Raw genomic sequence first — 20711 nt, 5'->3', positions numbered from 1 at the left:
GCCAAAGTAGGAAAACACTCTGCTTTATGCGGGACACGGGATAGACCCCAAAACCAGTCATTCTGCAAATTGCATAACTGGCCATTCATAATTTCGGCTTCATGTCTGCCAGGAGGCCATGTTAGATCTCCTATAAACTTGCCACCTGGCTGAAGAAGCGTATTATTAGGCTGTCACGCAATGCAAGACACTCAGATTACACGCTTCCCAACTCTACAAAATGCCTGACTTGGTCTTTACAAGGCGTTTAAAAATGGCCGCTTCCCGGCCCAGAAATGCCTCTCTAGTAAAAGGCGCTCGCCTCCCTCCACGTGATGGAGGATTGGGGGTGTCGGCGCTTGCGCCGCCTCCGCCCGGGACGCGTGCGCATAGTAGGCCGCCAATGCTCGTCGCTGGAGCGCGGGTGAGGTAGTGAACGTCGCTGTCTATGGGGGAGAGAAGATGGCTCCCTTCCCGGAGGAGGTGGATGTTTTCACCGCCCCGCACTGGCGGATGAAGCAGCTCGTTGGGCTCTACTGCGACAAGGTAGGGAAGGTACTGAGGGGCGTTGTGGAAGTTGTTGCAACCGCCGCCTTATTTCAGGCGCTGCGACACACCCCCGTGCCTCGGCCTCGGCCGGCGGGATGCACATAGTGCGCCTGCGCATAAAAGGGGTTAACTGCGCTTGCGCACGACGTAGTTCTTGCTTTTCTGCTTTTAGAGATGTTGATTTTTTTTCTTTTAATCCTGGAAGGAAAGGTTTATTCTCCTGTGGGGGGAATAACTGGCCAAAGGTCTCTGGGTTCCCCCTCCTTGCCCATTTCTTTAACCCCTAGTTGTCATGGCTTGTATTTGTTGATTCCTTTAAGAGAGTGTTTTTCAACTCCAGCAATTAGAAAGGGTCTTCAAACTTGGCCCTTTTATGACTTGTGGACGTCAACTCCCAGAATTCCTCAGCCAGTGCCTGGCTGAGGAATTCTGGGAGTTGAAGTCCACAAGTCATAAAAGGGCCAAGTTTGAAGACCCCGAATTAGAAGATGGGTCAGCTTCAGCTCCCTGCTGGATGATTCTGGGAATTAGCAATGGCAATAGCATTTAGACTTATATACCGTTTCATAGTGCTTTACAACAATCTCTAAGCGGTTTACAGAGTCAGCATATTGCCCTCAACAATCTGGGTCCTCATTTTACCGATCTCATATGGATGGAAGGCCTGAGTCAACCTACGACTGGTATTGAAATCCATCCATCTTCAATTCCCTAAGGTTAAGAAAGTCCTTTAAGGAGCTGAAGGTGCAAAGCTATGCTTGCCTGTTGAGGTAGACTGGTTGCTGCCTTATAAGCCTTATGAACGCAAGAGTCTTCTTTTTCCAAATTGTTTGTATTGCCGTATTTTTCACCAGCCTTCAAAATCATCTTGCTGCTGAGGCTTACAATAAAGATATATTAATGCATTATTTTATCATACAGTCCTGGACTTATCAGCAACTGCAGTCTGAGCACTGTTTGTGTGAACCTTGGGTTTGGGATAACACAATATTCATTACAATAAAGCAGCATCAACAATCTTTCATAAACTAATAATATGTATGAATTTACACACTAGGAATCTACTCGGTTGAATCAATTTGGTAGTAACTGCTACTTTTATTTAGTTATGTTTTTTCAAGTAGTTTTAAAAAGGCATGGGCATGAGAACTAGACATTTGAGATCACATGCTGCTGGCATACAAATGAGCAGCTTAATCATATGTTTGCTCTTCTCAACCATAAATTTCTGAGCTAATGAAAGTTTCAGGAATCTGAAAGAATCCAGGGTGGCAGAAAATTGGACTGTTGAAAAAAATCTGTGTGTAATTGAACTTTTGTTTGGCACAAGTATTAGATACAAAACAGGGCGATTCAACTGAATATGAATTGGTGTCAAGCATTTAATGGATTTTCTCTCCTGGTCTCTTTTTGTCATTTTTTGCTGCAAGTAGTAATGACCTTAAACTTAACGTTCTTATCATTTTTCAAGACCATGACTGAATGCAGAAATTGGAAGAACAGAATACGAGCAATCCTCTGAAATCTGTGGCTGTAATTAATATATAGCACATGAAACATGATCTCTTTATTAACATCCATTAAAATCAATTTGCAGAGCTAAAAATTAGACATTTGGACAGAGATAGAAATTGGAAAAATTAAGGAACCAGTTCTTAATCTATAAAGGAGTTTTAGGTTTGAGTGATTCAGCCTTTCTGCAGATGGAAATAATGTAGCTGGAGAAAGACATATTTGTACCATAATCTGGTTTGCCCTGATGAAGTAGATGTAGTCTGTAAAAAGTTATATTCTAAGGGTTTGTTTTTCTTGAAGGTGATAAAGGATTATTTTGTTTTGCACTTACAGATTAACTTGGTTAAGCAGATAATATTCAGTTACTGTCAGAATCCATTTATATCACATTTCATAAATGTATGGTTAGAATATTGTGCCTATACTCGGGATTCTGTCATCTCTCTGAGGGGGGGGGAGAGGATGTTTATTCAGATTGCAGTAGGCTGTTTTCAAAGACCAGGAAAGCTTTTGATTTGGGGGGAACAGAGGGAGAGAGAGAGATCTGGGTTGCATCTGCATTTGAAACTGAAAGGAAGAAAGCAATAACAATAAACACAAGAAGATTTCTCTTTCCCATGAAAGGGCCTGACACCTAAGTAAATGATGTGAGCGTGACGAAATGTATTTGAGGGGAGGGGGTTGAAACGGGAATGCTTTATATAGTATCAAAATGTAACTCAATGTCAGATCCCGTCTTGTATTGCTACAACCGATCTCATCCTAGTAAACTTTTCCTTTTGGACAAACTTGGATCCAAGAGTTCGTATTTCCTAAGATGTGGATGGGGGTGGGTCCTGACAGTTACATTGTATTTTGACATTATTATTAGAAAGGTGTTAGATTTTATATCTGACTTTAAATATCTGTCTACTTATTTAGAGGAGGTATGAGTCTACATTTTAATCTATAGTACAAAAGAAGGATTACTAGACAGTCCACAAGACATTTATATTTTAAAAGAACATTATGAAAGGCACAAAGTAAATTCCAGATATTAGACCCTGTCAGGTCCCGAAATCCTTATTGTTTTCCCTGCATATGTGCTCTTGTTTGGGGCCTGTCATTCTGCTGAGGGGGGGCGTTTGCTTTCGCTTGGGATTACTTTTGCTTTCTGCTTTTCCTCTCCTGCCTCTATCCACTTGAGAAAAGACTGTTATGCATTCCTGGCCACTTTCCTTCATGACCAGAGACAAGCTCGCCTGACCAATAACCAGCCAAGACACAGTGAAGGCCTTTTGTTTCGTTTATTGCAATAAGTGGGGAGAGAAGCTATCAAAACTTGGTTCCCTCCAAAGTTTCAACCCAAAATATTCCCATTTTTGTAGGTCCCTGGCCCCGGCCGCACATCCCTCCTCTTTCCCCATTGGCTGAGGTACTATGAGGTTACACTCTTTCCGACCGCCTCCTACATATTTCCTGCTACATACTAAGTCATACATCCCATGTACATTAAAATTAAGTGATAATTTATGCAAGGTGTGTCACTTAATATTAATCAACTAATTGCACATGCTTAGTTGCTTGAGTTCTAGCCCCCTTTTTGTGACCTCTTAGAAAAAAATAGGTTCTTTCCTGTTTTACTAGTTATCTTTTCTTACAGGTGTTTTTATAGCTTGTCTTCTTCCTTTCCCACTCTTAAGACCCAGCTATTTTTTGCCTACGTGTTTCACTTAGCATCTTTTCTTTGTGCTCTCCTTTCCTGGTTCTCATCTCCATTCACCTAGTAAATTTCCACTGCAGCATATTCAGTTTTAAATTTCTCTTTCAATATTAAAATATTTGAAGACCTTTCATTTGCTTCTATCAACTGTGTCTCCCTTATGAGGGAGACAACTATGGAAAAACGAAACTGGAGAAGACCTTGAGATGCACGCCAACTGTGTCAGTTACCCAAACATTGTACCACTTGTGGATTGGCTGGATTTCAAATGGACACTATGACTTTGGTGGGAGGAGGAAGATTGCTAGGTTAACTATATCATTTAACAGGCTTTTCTCCAGATCTGCTAAGCTTGTAAGCCGCCCTGAGTCTTCGGAGAAGGGCGGGATATAAATGGAATTAAAATAAATAAATAAATAAATAAATAAATAAATCTCACCTTGACTTCCCTACTATCACTAACCCCTAATAAAAGTTCCTTTTGAGACAATGCCTGTTTCAGGATTTCTGCTTTCTTGGGTGGTTATCTGAGGTGGGTCCTTACAGAAAGAGTCACTGAAACTAAAGTTAGTTTTACTGTGGCAATAGCAAAGTATGCTTAAAGTTAAAAAGGCAGTTGAAAATAGTACCACTTAATTTTTAGGAAAAAATATTTAGGTATGGTGAGAGAGAGAAGGGAATGACTGGTTAGCACCTTTTGGTAGACAAAGCAGGATTAAAAAAGAAACCAAACCCTATATAATATGCTTCAGGAAAGAGAATTATCTGAATTGTATTTGGAGATTTTCAGTCATCCAGGTCATAATTATCCCAATGGTGCTTTCTCTGCAAGAAGTCCAATTGCCTCATGAAAAAACACATTTGGGATCTGAGTTGCTTGTTTGTTTGTGCCTTTGATCCAAGGAAGAGTTCCTCTGCTCTGTCAAAGCAAAAGGAGATCTTTGGAGTGTTGTCTGTCAGGTATCACTTTGAGGATGCCCAAAGAGAAATTAATGTTTTAAGTTTTGTCCTCTTCTCCATTCCTGAAAAAGAGATTAGGTTTTCCATTCAAGGCACTGTATTTCTGGATACAGTAAACTGATTTGCTTTTCTGCTGACTTATATCCTGGGACATGGACAGGCTTGCACAGTGACTTTCTAGACTTGTCCACCCATAAAAAAGAAGCTGGCTTACTAAAACACCTCTCTTAGTTTGCTTAAGATTGTCTTGTGCTATGTATGCAAGGAACCTTGATCACAGGTGTGGGTCAGGGGTCAGCAGCGTATACCTCAAAAATCATCTTTGTCATAAAATTAAATCTGTAATGAGGAAAACCTGATCAATATGGAGAAATATATATTAAGCTAATATAATTGCAAAAGTTCTCAGCTTTCAGAATTTTATGTTTTTGTAGAGAAAAGCGTTACTGAACAGTACACTTAAATCCTGTTTAAGTTTATTGAATTGATTTCTAGTTTGAAAGAGTTTGTACAGGTAGGATGGCATGTGGAAGTACTTGAATGAGCAGTTTCAGCACAAATAAAATTGATATTGCTGATGGAGTTGCGTGTAACTCACCATCATCAAAACACAAACATAGAAAGTGGAGACATAGAGTGTGCCAGGCCTTAAAGGTCACTTCTATCACCTGAAAAAAACTTGTTGTTGTTGTGCAATGTAACTATGAAAATCGCTAATAATAGAAAGCAATGTGTGACTTTCAGTTTGCCGACGCATCCTCTATGGACGCTTGGAGGACGGCGCTCATCTTCCACGTCCAGTTTTGCATTGCTGGGGAGCCCTAAAAGGGCCAAAAAGTCACTCTGGAGAGATGACCAGAAAGAAGGGGCTTTTGCAGAAATGCAGGGGAGCCGCAACTCTCCCGTTAGTGCCTTTGTTCCCTTCAAACCAGCCAGTCAGTAGGCTGCAGACAGCCAAAGTCACACCTACCATCAGGCAACATTAAAGCAGTGTGGAAAAGACTGGGTGAGATCTACCCCTCTTATATTCCAACTTTTTTTCCTACCTAAATAAGCTGCTTAAGTACTCCCCCCCCCCCCCGTGGAGAGGAAAGGGGGACTTTAGCCTGCCCTCCAAAAACAGTGGCAATTGAATTTACAGGGGAGATTTAAAAAGAAAAAATGTTGAAAAAAATAATTGGATCTCAACTAGAACTTCATTTTAAAAAAACTTGTGGACTAAAAGCTTTTGATTATCTACTTTCTACTTCCTATTCTTATTTGAAAGTTTGGCTTTGTTCTCCTAAAACAGAAGAAATAATTGAAAAGGAATTTCCTAAACACTTGGGGGACATCTTGTGGCTAAATCTGAAATTGCAATCTGTCACTCTTAAAAAAAAAAAGAAGAGACCTGGCTGACACTTTAGAACAGGGCTTTTCAACCTTTTCACCCATTGTACCACTTTTAGGATAAGGCAATATCCGAGTACCACCAGTCGCCCAGCAAGGTGTCAAAAACTTGAGCAAAAAAAAAGGGGGGAAAAGAAAGTACAAATAGTCCTCGATTTACAACAATTCGCTTAGTGACTGTTCGAAGTTACAACGGCACTGAAAAAAGTGATTTATGACCACAGTTGACTGTTGCAGCATCCCTGGGGTCATTCGGATGCTTGGCAACTGATTCATACTTTTGATGTTCACAGTGTCCCAGGGTCATGTGATCAATGGCTGGGGAGGCGTGGCCAACTCATCACTCAGGTTGCGGGATGCCTATGGGGGGGAATCCATGGGTCTCTGGTGGAGGGGTGGGACTGGGGTGGGTGCCTTTCCTTCCCTCTCTCCTATTGTCCCTTCTTTTTTTTCCTTTCCTTCCCTCCCTCTTTGTCCCTTCCTCCCCTTCGCGAGAAGTTAGAAAGTCTCATGGAACTTTTTTTTTGTCCCACAAATGTGTGGTGAAGGTTGAGAAGTGAATAGAGAAACAGAATGCAGCTGAAAGCAGGTTAGTAAAAAATGCTTTTTTTCCTTCATTTTTTTTCAGTGCTGTTCAACCCATACTACACATACCACTAGCCAGATGCTCGTGTACCACTAGTGGTACGCATACTGCTGGTTGAAAAGCCCTGCTTTAGAAAACAAGATAAGAGTAACCTTGAGCACCAGATGTGAGAATCTACCATGGAAGAAATGCAAAAACTATTTTTTTCTATGATGAAAATAACCTGCCAAACTTACCTAACCCTAACCTAACCCTTACCAGCCAGTGATGAAATAAAAGCTTTTGGAAAAAAGCTAAAAAGCGTCTTGGATAAGCAAACCCAAATTTTGACTACAACCAGTGCTTTTTTTGTAAAAGAAAAAGGTGCCGGAACTCACACATGTCATACAACCCGCCTTGCCTACCCTACAAGGTTCCATCCAAAAAAGGTGCCGGAACTCCATTCTGAGCGTTATATGACAAAAAAAGCCCTGACTACAACTAATAAACTATTTGTACAGAATATAACAGAAGAAATTGAACAAGCAAATATTTTGACAGAAGATTTAGCTACTCAACAAGTACAAATAAGAGAAAACTCAGGGAAAAATCTGACAAAAAGGATGGAGGAAAAAACCTGCTACATAAATCAGAAGGAATTTGAAGATCAAAATGAGAAACACATGGAAGAAAAAATAGACAGTCCAGGACAAGTACGCCAAGAGGAGAAAATAATGAGAAGATTTGGTACACCTGCTGCCGGCATCAAACGCCCTTCGCCCAGTGCGCTCCCACAGGGAGGGTCTGCTCAGGGTGCCGCCGGTGAGAGATTGCCGGCGGGTGACACCCAGGGATAGGGCCTTCTCAGTGGGAGCGCCTGCCCTCTGGAACCAGCTGCCGGTGGAGCTGAGGACTGCCTCCGATCATTCCGCCGGGGCCTGAAGACCTGGCTCTTTGAGCTCTCAGGCCCAGGCTGAGGAGAAATTTTTAATTGGGGTTTTAAGTATACAGGGTCAATTTAATATTTTTTAATTTGGTTTTTTAACTTTTGTATGGTGGATTTTTTAATTCCCTGTAAACCGCCCTGAGTCCTCAGGGAATAGGGCAGTATATAAATGTAACTAAATAAATAAATAGTTCTGCCAGACCCCTCAACCCTCCAAAAATAGAGTTTGGAAGGTCCACCTCAACATGATACAATAGCACAAGAACTCTTCGATGACTCTGTAGCAAGGTCATGGAAAATGACATGGCAAAGAAAAAAACCAGAATTAAGATTGAAGGAAGAATGGAATGTGGACATATCTAAGAGGCCTAAAATAGAATATATCTAAGTAGATAGGATATGTAGTTTGAATATGATAGATTGTTATGACCTGAAGATAAAGAAAAATGTTGGCTAATTAAAACTTAGATGTATGAATACCAATAGTTAATTTGAAATATTGAGTTGTTTGTAAAGGTTAAATGAAGGTGACTAAGATATATATATATATATATATATATATATGTTAAGAGTGATGTAATGTAATTAATTTATTTGGATGTAGTGATAAGAATAAAATTATAAGCCTAAACACGAGAGAGCAGATATAAAGGAGAAGAGAGAGAATGTATTAAATGCTGAAACAGGAGAAATCTTGGTTATTATTTTTTTTATTGAAAAGTTTTACAATACATTTTATCTTTAACAATCCCTCCCCCCCTCCCTCCACCCAACCCTTCCTAACCCTCCCTAACCCTCCCCCCCTTCCCCCCTCCCCCCTCCCCAACTTCCCAGAGCTAAATACAAGGTATAAAAGTAAAAACAATCATAAACAACCATATGTTAGCAACAATAAACTATTAAGTCTAACGCACTCTAGCTCATATGAAATGACTACAAGCAATACTAATATCACATAAAAAACTTATACAAATGCTAAATGAAACTTTTTGGTCCCATATTTGTTCTGGATATAATCAATCCACTTTTTCCACTCCATAATATAACGTTGTTGCGAATGGTCTTTCAAATAAGCCGAAATCTTTGCCATTTCCGCCAGGTCAGAAACTTTTAGAGTCCATTCTTCTATAGTCGGCAGTTCCTCCTCCTTCCAATATTGACCTAATAAAAGTCTTGCTGCCGTAATTAAGTTCAGCATCAACTTGGTGTCCACAACAGTAGTATCTGTAATTATGCCCAATAAGAACAATTGCGGACAAAACTTTATCCTTTGCTTAAATATCTTCTGCATATCCCACCAGATTTTAATCCAAAAAGCTTTAACCTTTTTACAGGTCCACCATATATGAAAATACGTTGCGTCTTCGCCACCACATCTCCAACATTTAGGTTGATAGTTCGGATACATACTTGCAAGCTTTTTAGGATCTAAATGACACCTATAAAACATTTTGTAAAAGTTCTCTCTTAAGTTTTGAGCTTGTGTAAATTTTACATAACTCACCCATATCTTTTCCCAAGTGTCCATTGTAATAACTTCTTGAAAATTCTGAGCCCACATTATCATACAATCTTTAACAAGTTCTGTTTCTGAGTCAATTTCTATCAGTGCAAGATATATCCGTTTGATATGTGCTGGACCCTGATTTCTAATTTGCTTTACCAAATTTTCATCAGTCATTGAAAAACAAATTTTCTTGTCTTCTTTCCACCTGGCCCGTAATTGACCATATTGAAACCAGGTTTGAACAATCTTCTCTTCTCGTAAAAAATTATACGGCTTCAAACACCATACGTTCCTCTCCAGACTTAAAATTTCCTTGTATGTAATCACATCATGTTTAAACCCAACATTTATGTTTTCTATTGCGTGTTTCGGTATTGCCCATAAAGGTATCTTGTAGTTTAACTTATGGCTATACTTTTTCCAAACTCTCAGCAATGCCTGTCTTAAAATATGCACTTTAAACACATTGTCTACCTTCTTATCATACAATAAATATGCATGCCAGCCAAATAGCAAGTCGTGGCCCTCAAGATTTAATAATCTCCCTTGTGTTAAATTGATCCAATCACTTATGACAACGCAGCAGCTTCATAATATAATTTAAAGTTGGGCATTTTAAGACCACCTCTTTCGTGTGTATCCTGCATAATCTTAAATTTAACTCGTGGCCTTTTCCCTGCCCATACAAATTTATTGATACCCTGTTGCCATTCCTCCAAATTTGAATCTTTTTTAAGAATAGGTATCATTTGAAATAAAAATAGAAATTTAGGCAAAACATTCATTTTCACTGCTGCAATTCTTCCCAGTAAAGACAATTGCAATTTTTTCCAACTCTCCAATTCTTTTTGAATTTTTCCCCATAGCTTTTCATAATTATTTTTATATAACTTTGCATTTAAGGGTGACAAATACACCCCCAAATATTTAACCCTTTTAACAATCTCAAATCCAGTTAACCCTTCTAAAAGGGCCTTTTGCGATACTGTCATATTTTTGGCTAATATTTTAGTTTTTTGTACATTAACCTTAAATCCAGAAACCTTCCCATATTGCGTTATTATCTCCATCAGGTCCACAACAGAATTTTCTGGCTGGGTCACCGTAACAACCAGATCGTCTGCAAACGCCCTCAGTCTATAATCCTGATCTCTAATTTGGATTCCCCTATTTTTTTTCGAATTCCGTATTTTAATCAATAATATCTCCAATGTTAAAACAAATAATAAAGGTGATAACGGACACCCTTGTCCTGTGCCCTTTTCAATATTACATACTTCAGTCAAACTATTATTTACTATTATTCGGCAGTTTGTTTTTGATATAATGCCCTAATTGGTTGTAAAAATTTATCCCCAAAATTCATTTTATCTAAAACTTTCATCAAAAATTGCCAATCCAGTTGATCAAAAGCTTTTTCGGCATCTAAAAAGATCAGCGCCGCAGGGATCTGGTTGTTCCTTTCCAAAAATTCCACCAAGTCTACTATATGCTTCACATTATTTTTCATTTGTCTACCACTAATGAACCCAGTTTGGTTCCCATGAATCATCTGTTGCAAAACCCTCATCAATCTGTTAGCTAAAACCTTAGCAAATATCTTGTAGTCCGTATTCAAAAGTGATATTGGTCTGTAATTTCTTACTTGAGTAACATCCTGATCTTCCTTCGGAATCAGGGAAATAAAAGCAGTTCTCCAAGACGGAGGCACCCTTCCTCCCCTTTGAATTGTCTGAAACAATTCCCTTAATGGCTTTATCACCTCCGATTGTAAATTTTTGTAATACACCACAGTCAGTCCATCCGTGCCTGGCGCTTTATCCACCTTCAGTTGTTTAATTGCTAAAAGAATTTCTTTTTCTGTTATCAATTGATTAATCTCTTCCTTTTGTTCTTGTGTAAGAACCGGGATGTTGGCATTCTTCAGATATACGTCGATATCTACTTCATTGATCTTATCTTTAGCATATAATTTGGAATAAAAGTCCACAAAGGCTTCCTTAATAAGGTCCTGCTGATACACAACCTTACCTTTATGTTCTATTTTATCTATGTTAGAAGCCCTTTGCTTCTTCCTTAACCTGTAAGCTAACCATCTGCCTGGTTTATCGGCATTGCAAAAAGTGTTATGCCTAGCAAACCGTAAGTTAGTTGCCACCTGATCAGCCATCAAGTTATCAAATTGTCCTCTTAACAAATTAATAACCTCTTTGATCTTCACATCCGATGGATTCAGAATTAGGGCCTTTTCTTTTTCTCTAATTTCATTCTCCAATTCTTTCCTCCTAAATTCCAAGTTACGTCTGTATTTATTGTTCATATATATTAACACCCCTCTCATATAAGCTTTACTAGCATCCCAAACCATGTCCATAGGAGTACCCTTATTCATGTTAATTTCAAAAAAGTCCATCTGTTTTTTACATTCTTCCACATTACTCTGATTTCTAAACAAGTTCTCATTTAAGCGCCAAGAGCGCCTATCTCTATTATCCTTATCAATCTCTAACCAAACTGGACTATGGTCAGACATAGTTCTTGGACAAATCTTTATCTTCTTAATCCTAGAAAAAAAATCATTAGTAATATAAAATCAATCCTGGAAAAAAATTGGTGTCTATCAGAAAAAAAAGTGTAATCCTTTTCATGTAAATGTATTTCTCTCCAAATGTCTCGCAACTCCAAATCATCCTTCATTTCAAAAAAATATTTAGGCAATCTAGCGTGGCTCGGAATATGTTTAAAAGAACCACATTTGTCCAGTTGTACGTCCAAGACGCCGTTCCAATCTCCCATAAAAATAAAAGATTTATAATCCATATGAGTAATCTTACTGTGTAATGAACTATAAAAGTCAGCTTGTTGTTGATTAGGAGCATACAGTCCAACCCAAAGCGTTTTTTTGCCTTCTAACAGCAAATCTATCATAACATATCTTCCTTGTTTATCTGCTTCTATTAGCTCCGCTGTCACAGTATTCTTGACATAAATAACCACTCCATTTTTCTTATTCATTGCAGAAGCAATAAATTGCGTACCCAATCTTGAGTTCAATAGGTACTTTTGGTCCATAACCCTAATATGTGTTTCTTGCAAGCAAATAACATCAGTCTTAAATTGTTTTAAGTATTGAAAAACTTTCTTTCTCTTCTGTGGTGAGTTTAAACCATTGACATTCCAAGTTAGGAACTTAGTCACCATCCTTGGCGTCCCGAAGCTTCTGGAACATGTCTGCCAGGAGTCCCTTAACTTCCTTAGGCCGCGCCCCTCCCACAGCTTCGCTATAGGTACGCTTTGGAGGTTCCATAACTTTCTGCTGGTCTTGCTCTTGTCTCGCTTGTCTCAAGGCAGCACGTGTCATCCTCTGCTCTCTGGCGTCTTCCGATGAAACTGTAATTTGATCCCCTCCAGTATCTTTCTTATCTGTCTGTGTTCCTTCAGCATCTTGAGGCTTTCCCTCGCTATTTTTCTTTGCAGATTCCAAAAGTGGTAGAGGGGTTGCTTTTAAAACTTTGCTATAAAAATCACGTGCTTGGATCACTGTGACCAAACGGTGTCTCGTGCCTTCATGCATCACCCACTGGTATCTCCCATCTAAACTTGATGTCGCGTTTCTTAAGTTCCTGTGCCAGAAAAGCAAAATCTTTCCTTCTCCTTAAAATTCTTGGAGGAATCTCTTTTAAAACCAAAACTTCTTGCTCAGCAACCACAAGCTTAGTATCATAAGAAACTTGGATAACTTCATTCCTGATTGCTCTCTTTGTGAAGTAAACCACCACATCTCTAGGTAGCTTCCTCTGCCTTGCAATCCATGAATTCACACAAAAGATTTTGTCTATATTTCCCTCAATTTCAGCTGCTGGCTGTCCCAGTACAACTTCCAAAGCCTCAGAGACTATCTGCTTTAAATCTTCTTTAGGATTCTTTTTTAAGCCTCTGATTCTGATAGCAAACTCCATCTGGTGGTACTGGACCAGAGTCAAGTCACCATCCATTTTATCCATCACATTTTCATTCTCTAAGACTTTTGCTTCTAATCTGGAATTTTTTTGGCTAAGATCTTCCATTTTTTCGTCCAAGCATTCAATACATAAAGCCACACCTTGAAGTGCAGGCAAGATGTCTGCCCTCATTGCTGTAAACTTCTCTTCCATCTTCTCCTCCAGCTTTTCCATCTTTTCATCTATAATATCTGCTATTTGTTGTGAGTGCTTTTCCAAAGCATCCTGTAAATCCTTAACCGTCAGTGCCGGAGCAGGTGCAGGAGGCAGTAAGGCTTGCAGCGAGAACTGTTGCACCGGGGAAGCCCCCGCACTCCGGAGAGCTTTAGAAGTTTTAGCCGCCATCTTCCCCCACTTTCACTTGCTACGCACTTTCACTTTTAAAGTCCATAAAGTCCATTGAACTAGAGAACAAAAATCCACTTCACCTTGACCTCCTGTATCGCTCTGCCTGCCTCTTCACACTCAAAAGTCCTTCCTTCTGGCAGGGGTGGTTGCGAACGCTTGGTTCTGCTCCCAAAAACACGGAGCAGAAGCGCTGCGCAGCCCGGAGCAAACCCAGGCTTCGGGGGGGCTCGATCCTTCAGCTGCCCGAACTAAAAGCTCAGGCGGCCCCAGAGAGCTCAACCCCTACCTGGGGCCTCACCCCCTCCTCTTCTCCCGAGGAGGGGGCTTCCGAACCACTGAAACAGCTGATCGGCGCTGTTTTCGGCGGTTCAAACGAAGCCGCGGAGCGGACAGCCCGGAGATGGCTGTCTTCAGCGTCGCGTCGCCACCGGAAGTCTCGAGAAATCTTGGTTATTGAATCTACAATATGTGGAAATTACAATGAAAATAAGAATATTATATTGTACTACTAATCTGTTGATATGGAAATGAGATAGAGAAGATGTGTATCTGGATTACTACATATTGGAGAGAATTGTGATGAAGTGGGGTCACTTAGAAATTTGGAAATGATAAGTTTTAATTGTTTAACTTGAATATTAATGCAAAACTAAAGCTGGGAAAATTTATAAGGTGATTGATGGTTTAAAGATTGAATGTTAAAATAAATAATATATATATAATTATTGACAAATGTAAGAAAACTACTAAATAGCTGATGGATAGAATAAGAAGTATTGTCAGAATCCAGTTATATTTCATTTCTATGTATCTTCTCTGATATAAAAACCAATTTTTACTATCTCCTGGATTCCATCACACTCCTAAGGGGGAGAGGGTACACATGGGGTTTTTTACTACTTTCACTTCCTGTATTCACTACAAAGTAACCTTTTGTTGATTCACTTTGGGTCTGCTAACCATAACAATGTGGCCATCTGCCTTTCATCCTATGCCCCTCTGAACTTCTCCTCTTTACCGGCAGCGAGGCAAAAGGAGGGGGGAGATGCAACACCTGGGATCTGGTTAAAGAGAGGGTTGAATGATCGTGCCGACGGAGCTGGACTGATGTTATTTTTCCTGGAGTTAACACCTAGAAAACTGCCGGTTTGAATCACCCAAAAGAACTGTGGGGTGGAGGGCTGCTTGGAAACACTTTAAAACATTGAATGGTGGGGGGATCCCTCAGATCCTGTCTAGCATGCCTACTATCAATTTCTCTTAATAAAAATTCCTGTTGGAAGAGACCGTTTCCAAGAGTTCTGTTTTCTTAAGATGTAGATTGAAGTGGGTCCTTACAGGTATGTTAAGTTAGATAAGAGACAATATGTATTAAAGGAAAAAAGAGAGGAAATATTGGCTACAATAAATTGGAGATTTGTAATAACATACATCTGTATGAAATGGAACTATTGTAACCCAGACACCATGTTGCTTTTCAAAGATATAATTGTAATATTGGAAAATTAATATAAATTTTTTTAAAAGAAAGCAATGTGTACATGGATTTAACGTTTTGATATGTCCATGTTCCAAAAATGAGGGTTTGGTGATTTGTTCCATTTGTTAGGCTTCATAAAACATTTGACAGGATTAAATTTCTATGGAGATTCTCAATCATCCAGGTCATGATTGTCCCAAAGGTGCTTTTTCACAAGGCAAAAGGACTTTCTTTTTTCCTCTTTGAAGACATTTGGTATCTCATGCAAGAAGCTTCTTCAGTTGTTCTTCAGAGCTGAAGAAGCTTCTTGGATGAGAAGCAAAACATCTTCAAAGAGGAAAAAAAGAAAGTCCTGTTGCCTCGTGAAAAAGCACCTTTGTGATTTGATAGAACTGTTTCACAAAGCATGTTGGATAGATGAACACATCCTTCCCTGAAATATTAAAGTAGCCAAGTCCTCTGAAAAAATTGGGGCAGCAGTTTACCTGTTTACTTGTGAGAGTAAGCAAAAAACCCAATTTATTTCACTGACAGTTCCAGTGAAAGAAGTGTTGGAAAATATTGCGCTTCAAGCTAAATAAGAAATTAAACTTGCTTTTCTTCAATCATCTGTATTAAACTAAATATGGGCGCAAATAAAACACTCAATTTGGAAGATTGTATTGGTTTTGGTAATAGACCTGTTGACAAGATACAGCTATCTAAAACAATTGCTTTGGAATTGCATTGTTTCAGCATTCTTGGGATTTTGGGAAGCATTAACGTAATATGGTACATCAAGCTGAGTGCCATTATACCAGCTAAAGAATTGGCCAAATGGATAGGTGTTTTTAAAGTGTGTTGTTTACCATAGTGAAATGTATGTAAACTTCTCCAGTGTCACCAGATAGCACTACAGTGGATTGGAGTGAATCTATTAGCTATATTCCTTCAAACAAACTTAAAATTATTGGTTTTTAAAAGTTCTATAAATTAAGGTACCTAATTGATCAAACTGCAGTTGCTCATGATGGAACTCTGAATAAGTCTGCATAATTATAAACTCGATAACCAGCTACCTCTAAAAGTGTCTTCTCAGAATACATGGAAATAACATGCCTTTTTCATGTTCAAAATTTATTTTGAATACATAAATTATACTTATAGCATATAACAGGGTCTTCAAACTTGGCCCTTTATGACTTGTGGACTTTAACTCCCAGAATTCTTCAGCCAGGCACAGATTGAATAATATCTTTCAAGTGAAAGATTAAGTATTTCAAATGAAAAGTCTGCAGTCCTAGTTGAGAAGACTTAATCATAATATCTAGACTGAAAAAAATGTTTTAGAATGTTTGTTTATGACCATGAAATACTGTTGTTTTTTCATTTTTTAGTCTTTGCTGAATGTTCTGCTTTTTAGCTATCATGAATGCAAAAATGTTAAATAAAGTAATGTTTGTGGAGATTCTCAGTCATCCAGGTCATAGTTGTCTCAAAAGTGCTTTTTCAAAAAGCAACTGGACTGTTTTTTCCTTGAGGAAGAAGAAAACATTTCACTTCTCATCCAAGAAGCTGAATCAGTTCTGATGGTGGGGGGGATGGAATATTGGTACTGATATTTGAGACTGGATGGTGGGGAGATGGAAGGATAGGTTCTGATAGGATGGGGGATGGAATGGAAGAATTGTCTTTCTTAGCAGTCGTTAGTATTCTGTCTGAGAGCTGTTGAGGCCACTTGGGGGTTTATCTGTACTAAATGGCCTCAACAGCTCTCAGTCAGAGTGCTAACAACCAGATGACTGCAAAGAAATACAATCCTTCCGCCCCCATCCTATTAGAAGCTATCCTTTCATCCCCCTACCATCCAGTCTCAAATATCAGTACCTGTATTCCATCCCCCCACCAGCAGAACTGATGAAGCTTCTTGGATGAGAAATGGAATGTTTCCTCCTCCTTCCTCAAGGAAAAAACAATCCAGTTGCCTTTTGAAAAAGCACCTTTGAGTTAAATAAAGTACTTTATATGAATTAAAATTATAGATAAATGTTATTGAAGTTAAATCTGATTTTTTCAGTATATAACATATACATTTAACATTTAAAAATAATACCTAACATAATTTTAAGCAGAGCTGGATAAAACTTCAGAAGTTGAAATTTAGTTAGGAATTTATAGTTGGTGAATACCTTCTTAGAATTAGTTTCTTAAAAATAAATTCAAAGAAAATGTAAATATCTAATGTGCAATCCTCTTGTTTTTTTTCCAGCTTTCTAAGACAAATTTCTCCAACAACAATGATTTCCGAGCTCTCCTTCAGTCATTATATGCTACATTTAAAGAGTTTAAAATGCATGAGCAGATTGAAAATGAATACATCATTGGTTTACTTCAACAACGTAGCCAAACTGTATATAATGTACATTCAGACAATAAGTTGTCAGAGATGCTTAGCCTCTTTGAGAAAGGGTTGAAAAATGTAAAGGTGAGTTTGTTTGATTTTTGGCGTGGGTAAAATCAATTGATTGAAGAATAGTCCTAAGAAAGCAGTGTCAATATTGCATGTGGATACTTAATTATAAAAACGGAAACTATCATTTTCATTTATACAGTTTTGTGAAGGAAACTTAGTGTTTGTTTGCTGCTGTAATATACTCAGAAGAGAACATAGTTAACATAAGTTAAGATATAACTTTTATCCAAAAATGTTGAAATTTTCCTTTGATTTCTAAATTTGGTGAATGTGCTCTTAGCTCATTTAGTTAAGCCACAAGAAATGTGTAAAAAAAATCCTTTTTTGTGTGTTCACTTTGATAGCAAACATAACTTTAAAAAAGCAAACGTCTCAGTGCTTCCCAATTTTGTGTATCTGATAGATTAAAATTAGAATTGAAAAAGGCGTGGAGTAAATTGCATTACTAAATATTTGAAACCCAGCTCCAATATTTCTTTATTTTTGTCTTAAAAGTTTTATGCTCTAATACTTTAAATGTAAAGTATTATTTAATAAGTAGATCATACATATTTATACTTGGCACATAGTTCTATGATGAATTTGAATACTAATTTTCAGAATGAATATGAGCAGCTCAACTATGCGAAACAGCTAAAGGAACGATTGGAAGCTTTTACCAGAGATTTCCTTCCTCACATGAAAGAGGAAGAGGAGGTGAGTGATTTGAGGGAATGATTAAATGTTTTGAGAAATGTTTCCTTTATTTTTAACATTTGGAGTGAATAGTATGTAGTCATCATTATTTTTATAAAAAGAAAGGTTTATATGTTAAAAGAAAATGCTGCTTCATGATTTCTGCCCTTTCTTGAATGCACTTAATAAACTGAGAAGGTAAATTCAGCTGAAAAAATCTTGGGGTTTCAGAAAACTCATCCCTAAGTCCTGTCCTTAGCCCCATAGGATTTCACAGTATGAAATATTTCAAGTTCCTTGTGTTTCCTTCTCAGTCTCTTCTGTGACATTTGAAACCATTTTCCTTTGTCATTGGATTGGTCATTTAAATTAAGGAAAACCTCCACAGTGACAGCAGAGAGAGCTTAAACTACTCGTGTACATAAGCAGATATATTGTTTTTGTAAATGGGAGCAAAATAGAATTACCTTCCACCAATTTATGAAATGTTAATATAAAGCACACACAATTTTAAAAATTCTTTTAATTAAGTTAAGATAATTTTTGGGGGCCTTTAATGCTAATTAAATTTTACAGTCTTCATATAAAAACTAGACTCAAAATATATTTCAGAGTTGTTAAGAACACATATTACAAATGAAAGTTCTGTAAGACCCAGCTGCCTTCAGATGTTTGTTTCTTGTACCCTGGCAGGATTTAAAAAATATTCTAATAATAAAGGTTAAATCATTCCAGTATTGCGGTCCAGAGCTGGAATTTATACTAGCAGACCCTGCTAAGCAAAAGAACAGCCCGCATCTATTTCTTTCTCTTTTCCCCATCTTACTCTGGGTAGTCCACTGACAACTGCTAGTATGGCATAGTTGTGCTGTTACATTGATTTTAAATAAGGCAGGTGTATGTGTTTGCCAACACTTCTCATTTTCATTGGACTGCATTACATTTTTGGGACAGAACTGTAGATAAATGTTTGATTTATTCATTTGTGTGTTGCCTCTTAAAATTGCTACAGCTTCCAAGCTTGGCTTCAAAAGATTAAAAGTGGTCAATGTTTATTTAACTACAGGTAGTTCTTGACTTACAACACAATTGAGTCCAAAATTTCTCTTGCTAAACAAGACAGTTGTTAAATAACTTTTGCCCTATTTTACAATTTTTCTTGCCACAGTTGTTATCACTGCCATTAAGTTATTAACATAGTTGCAAAGTGAATCTGGCTTCCCCATTGACATTGCTTGTCAAAAAGTCTCAAGAAGTGATCACATGATCCTGGGATACTGCAACCATCATAAATATGAACCAGTTGCCAAGCATCTGAATTTTGATCATGGGGATGCTGCAATGGTTGTAAATATGAAAAACGGTCATAAGTCACTTTTTTCATTGTGACTTTGACAGTCACTAAATGAATGGTTTAAGTTGAGGAGTACCTGTAGTTGAGTTCTGATAACATTAGAAAATTGTTTATTCATTTATTTTATATAGCTATCCATCTCACATGTTACTCTGGGTGGTATACAATAAATGTTTTGAAATGCTGCTCAAAAGAAATGAGTTGACCTGAACTATTTTTTTAAAAGAGTAACATTTAATATTTTTTAAAAAGATTAGAACATACTTTTAAGTGAATTTTTAATATCTCTCCAAATACTAAATCTGCAAAACTCTGTGCCCTGTGATACCTGCTTACATTCTCTGTGTTTGTGTGTTTGTGGTATGCTTGTCATGGTAGTATAAATAAAGTATATTATTTTTTAAAATTTGCACATTAGCATTTTTTTTGAAGACTTAGATGTAACTGGGTTACATGAAAATGTGCTGAATTCTCGAGATATATTATTTTTAATAATTTTTGCTATTTTGATACTATTCATGTTGATATGTATAGTTTTTCCATTTTTACATGTTTATTATCTGTCAAATAAGTTTTCCCTTTGAAATCAGCTTTGATCATTAGATTTGGATTTTGTGGAGCAAACATGATTCCTGAATTCATCGTTGTTGTTTTTTTAAATGTAAAGAATATTTGTAATTCACCAAAAGCCCATAACTTTCTAAATGTAAGGAAACAATGTTGTGTATAATATGTTAGAACTGATGTTCAAATAGTGATCATAGTTATCCCTTAGGTTTTCCAGCCAATGTTGATGGAATATTTTACCTATGAAGAACTGAAGGACATAAAAAAGAAAGTAATTGCACAACACTGCTCACAGAAGGAAACTGCAGCAGAAATACGTAGAGGGATTAGTCTGTGGAATCAAGCAGAAGAACTCCAGAAAGTTTTTAAATATTCTGTGGATGAAAAAGCAGATCATGGTAAGCCCTTAAACAGTGGTGGGATTCAAATCCCTGAACAACTGGTTCTCTGCGTGGGTGCAGGCCTGGGCCTCCGAGGCCTAGAACAGACTTCCGGAAGTGGTGTGCTGCATTCAGCTGGTTCTCCAACCTCAACAAAATTTAGCTATCGGTTCTATCGAACTGGTGTGAACTACTGAATCCCATCACTGCCCTTAAATTGAAAGTAGCTGTGACTAAATAGCTGGATGCATAATTCCAAAAATAGCCTTTTAAAAAAATCTCTCCCCCCACCTGTCAACAGCATTCTCTTTGCCACAGTTCTAGAAGTGCCTCTTTAGAGTT

The 20711-nt window shown here is 37.9% G+C and overlaps 1 protein-coding gene across 1 annotated transcript in view; it reads left to right on the top strand.

Annotated features, from left to right (window-relative positions):
- Positions 1-346: 346 nt before the first annotated feature.
- FBXL5 (F-box and leucine rich repeat protein 5) overlaps positions 347-20711 on the top strand; it is a 62482-nt gene continuing 42117 nt past the window's right edge. The window contains exons 1-4 of the mRNA XM_083366911.1: positions 347-525; positions 17190-17405; positions 17994-18089; positions 20198-20387. Coding sequence (XP_083223037.1) covers positions 442-525; positions 17190-17405; positions 17994-18089; positions 20198-20387 — 586 coding nt within the window. The 5' untranslated portion in view covers positions 347-441. The remainder of the gene's footprint in view (positions 526-17189; positions 17406-17993; positions 18090-20197; positions 20388-20711) is intronic.

Source organism: Vipera ursinii, assembly GCF_947247035.1.
Source record: "Vipera ursinii genome assembly, chromosome: 7".
NCBI lineage: Eukaryota > Metazoa > Chordata > Lepidosauria > Squamata > Viperidae > Vipera > Vipera ursinii.
This window is presented reverse-complemented; position numbering and strand designations above follow the sequence as displayed.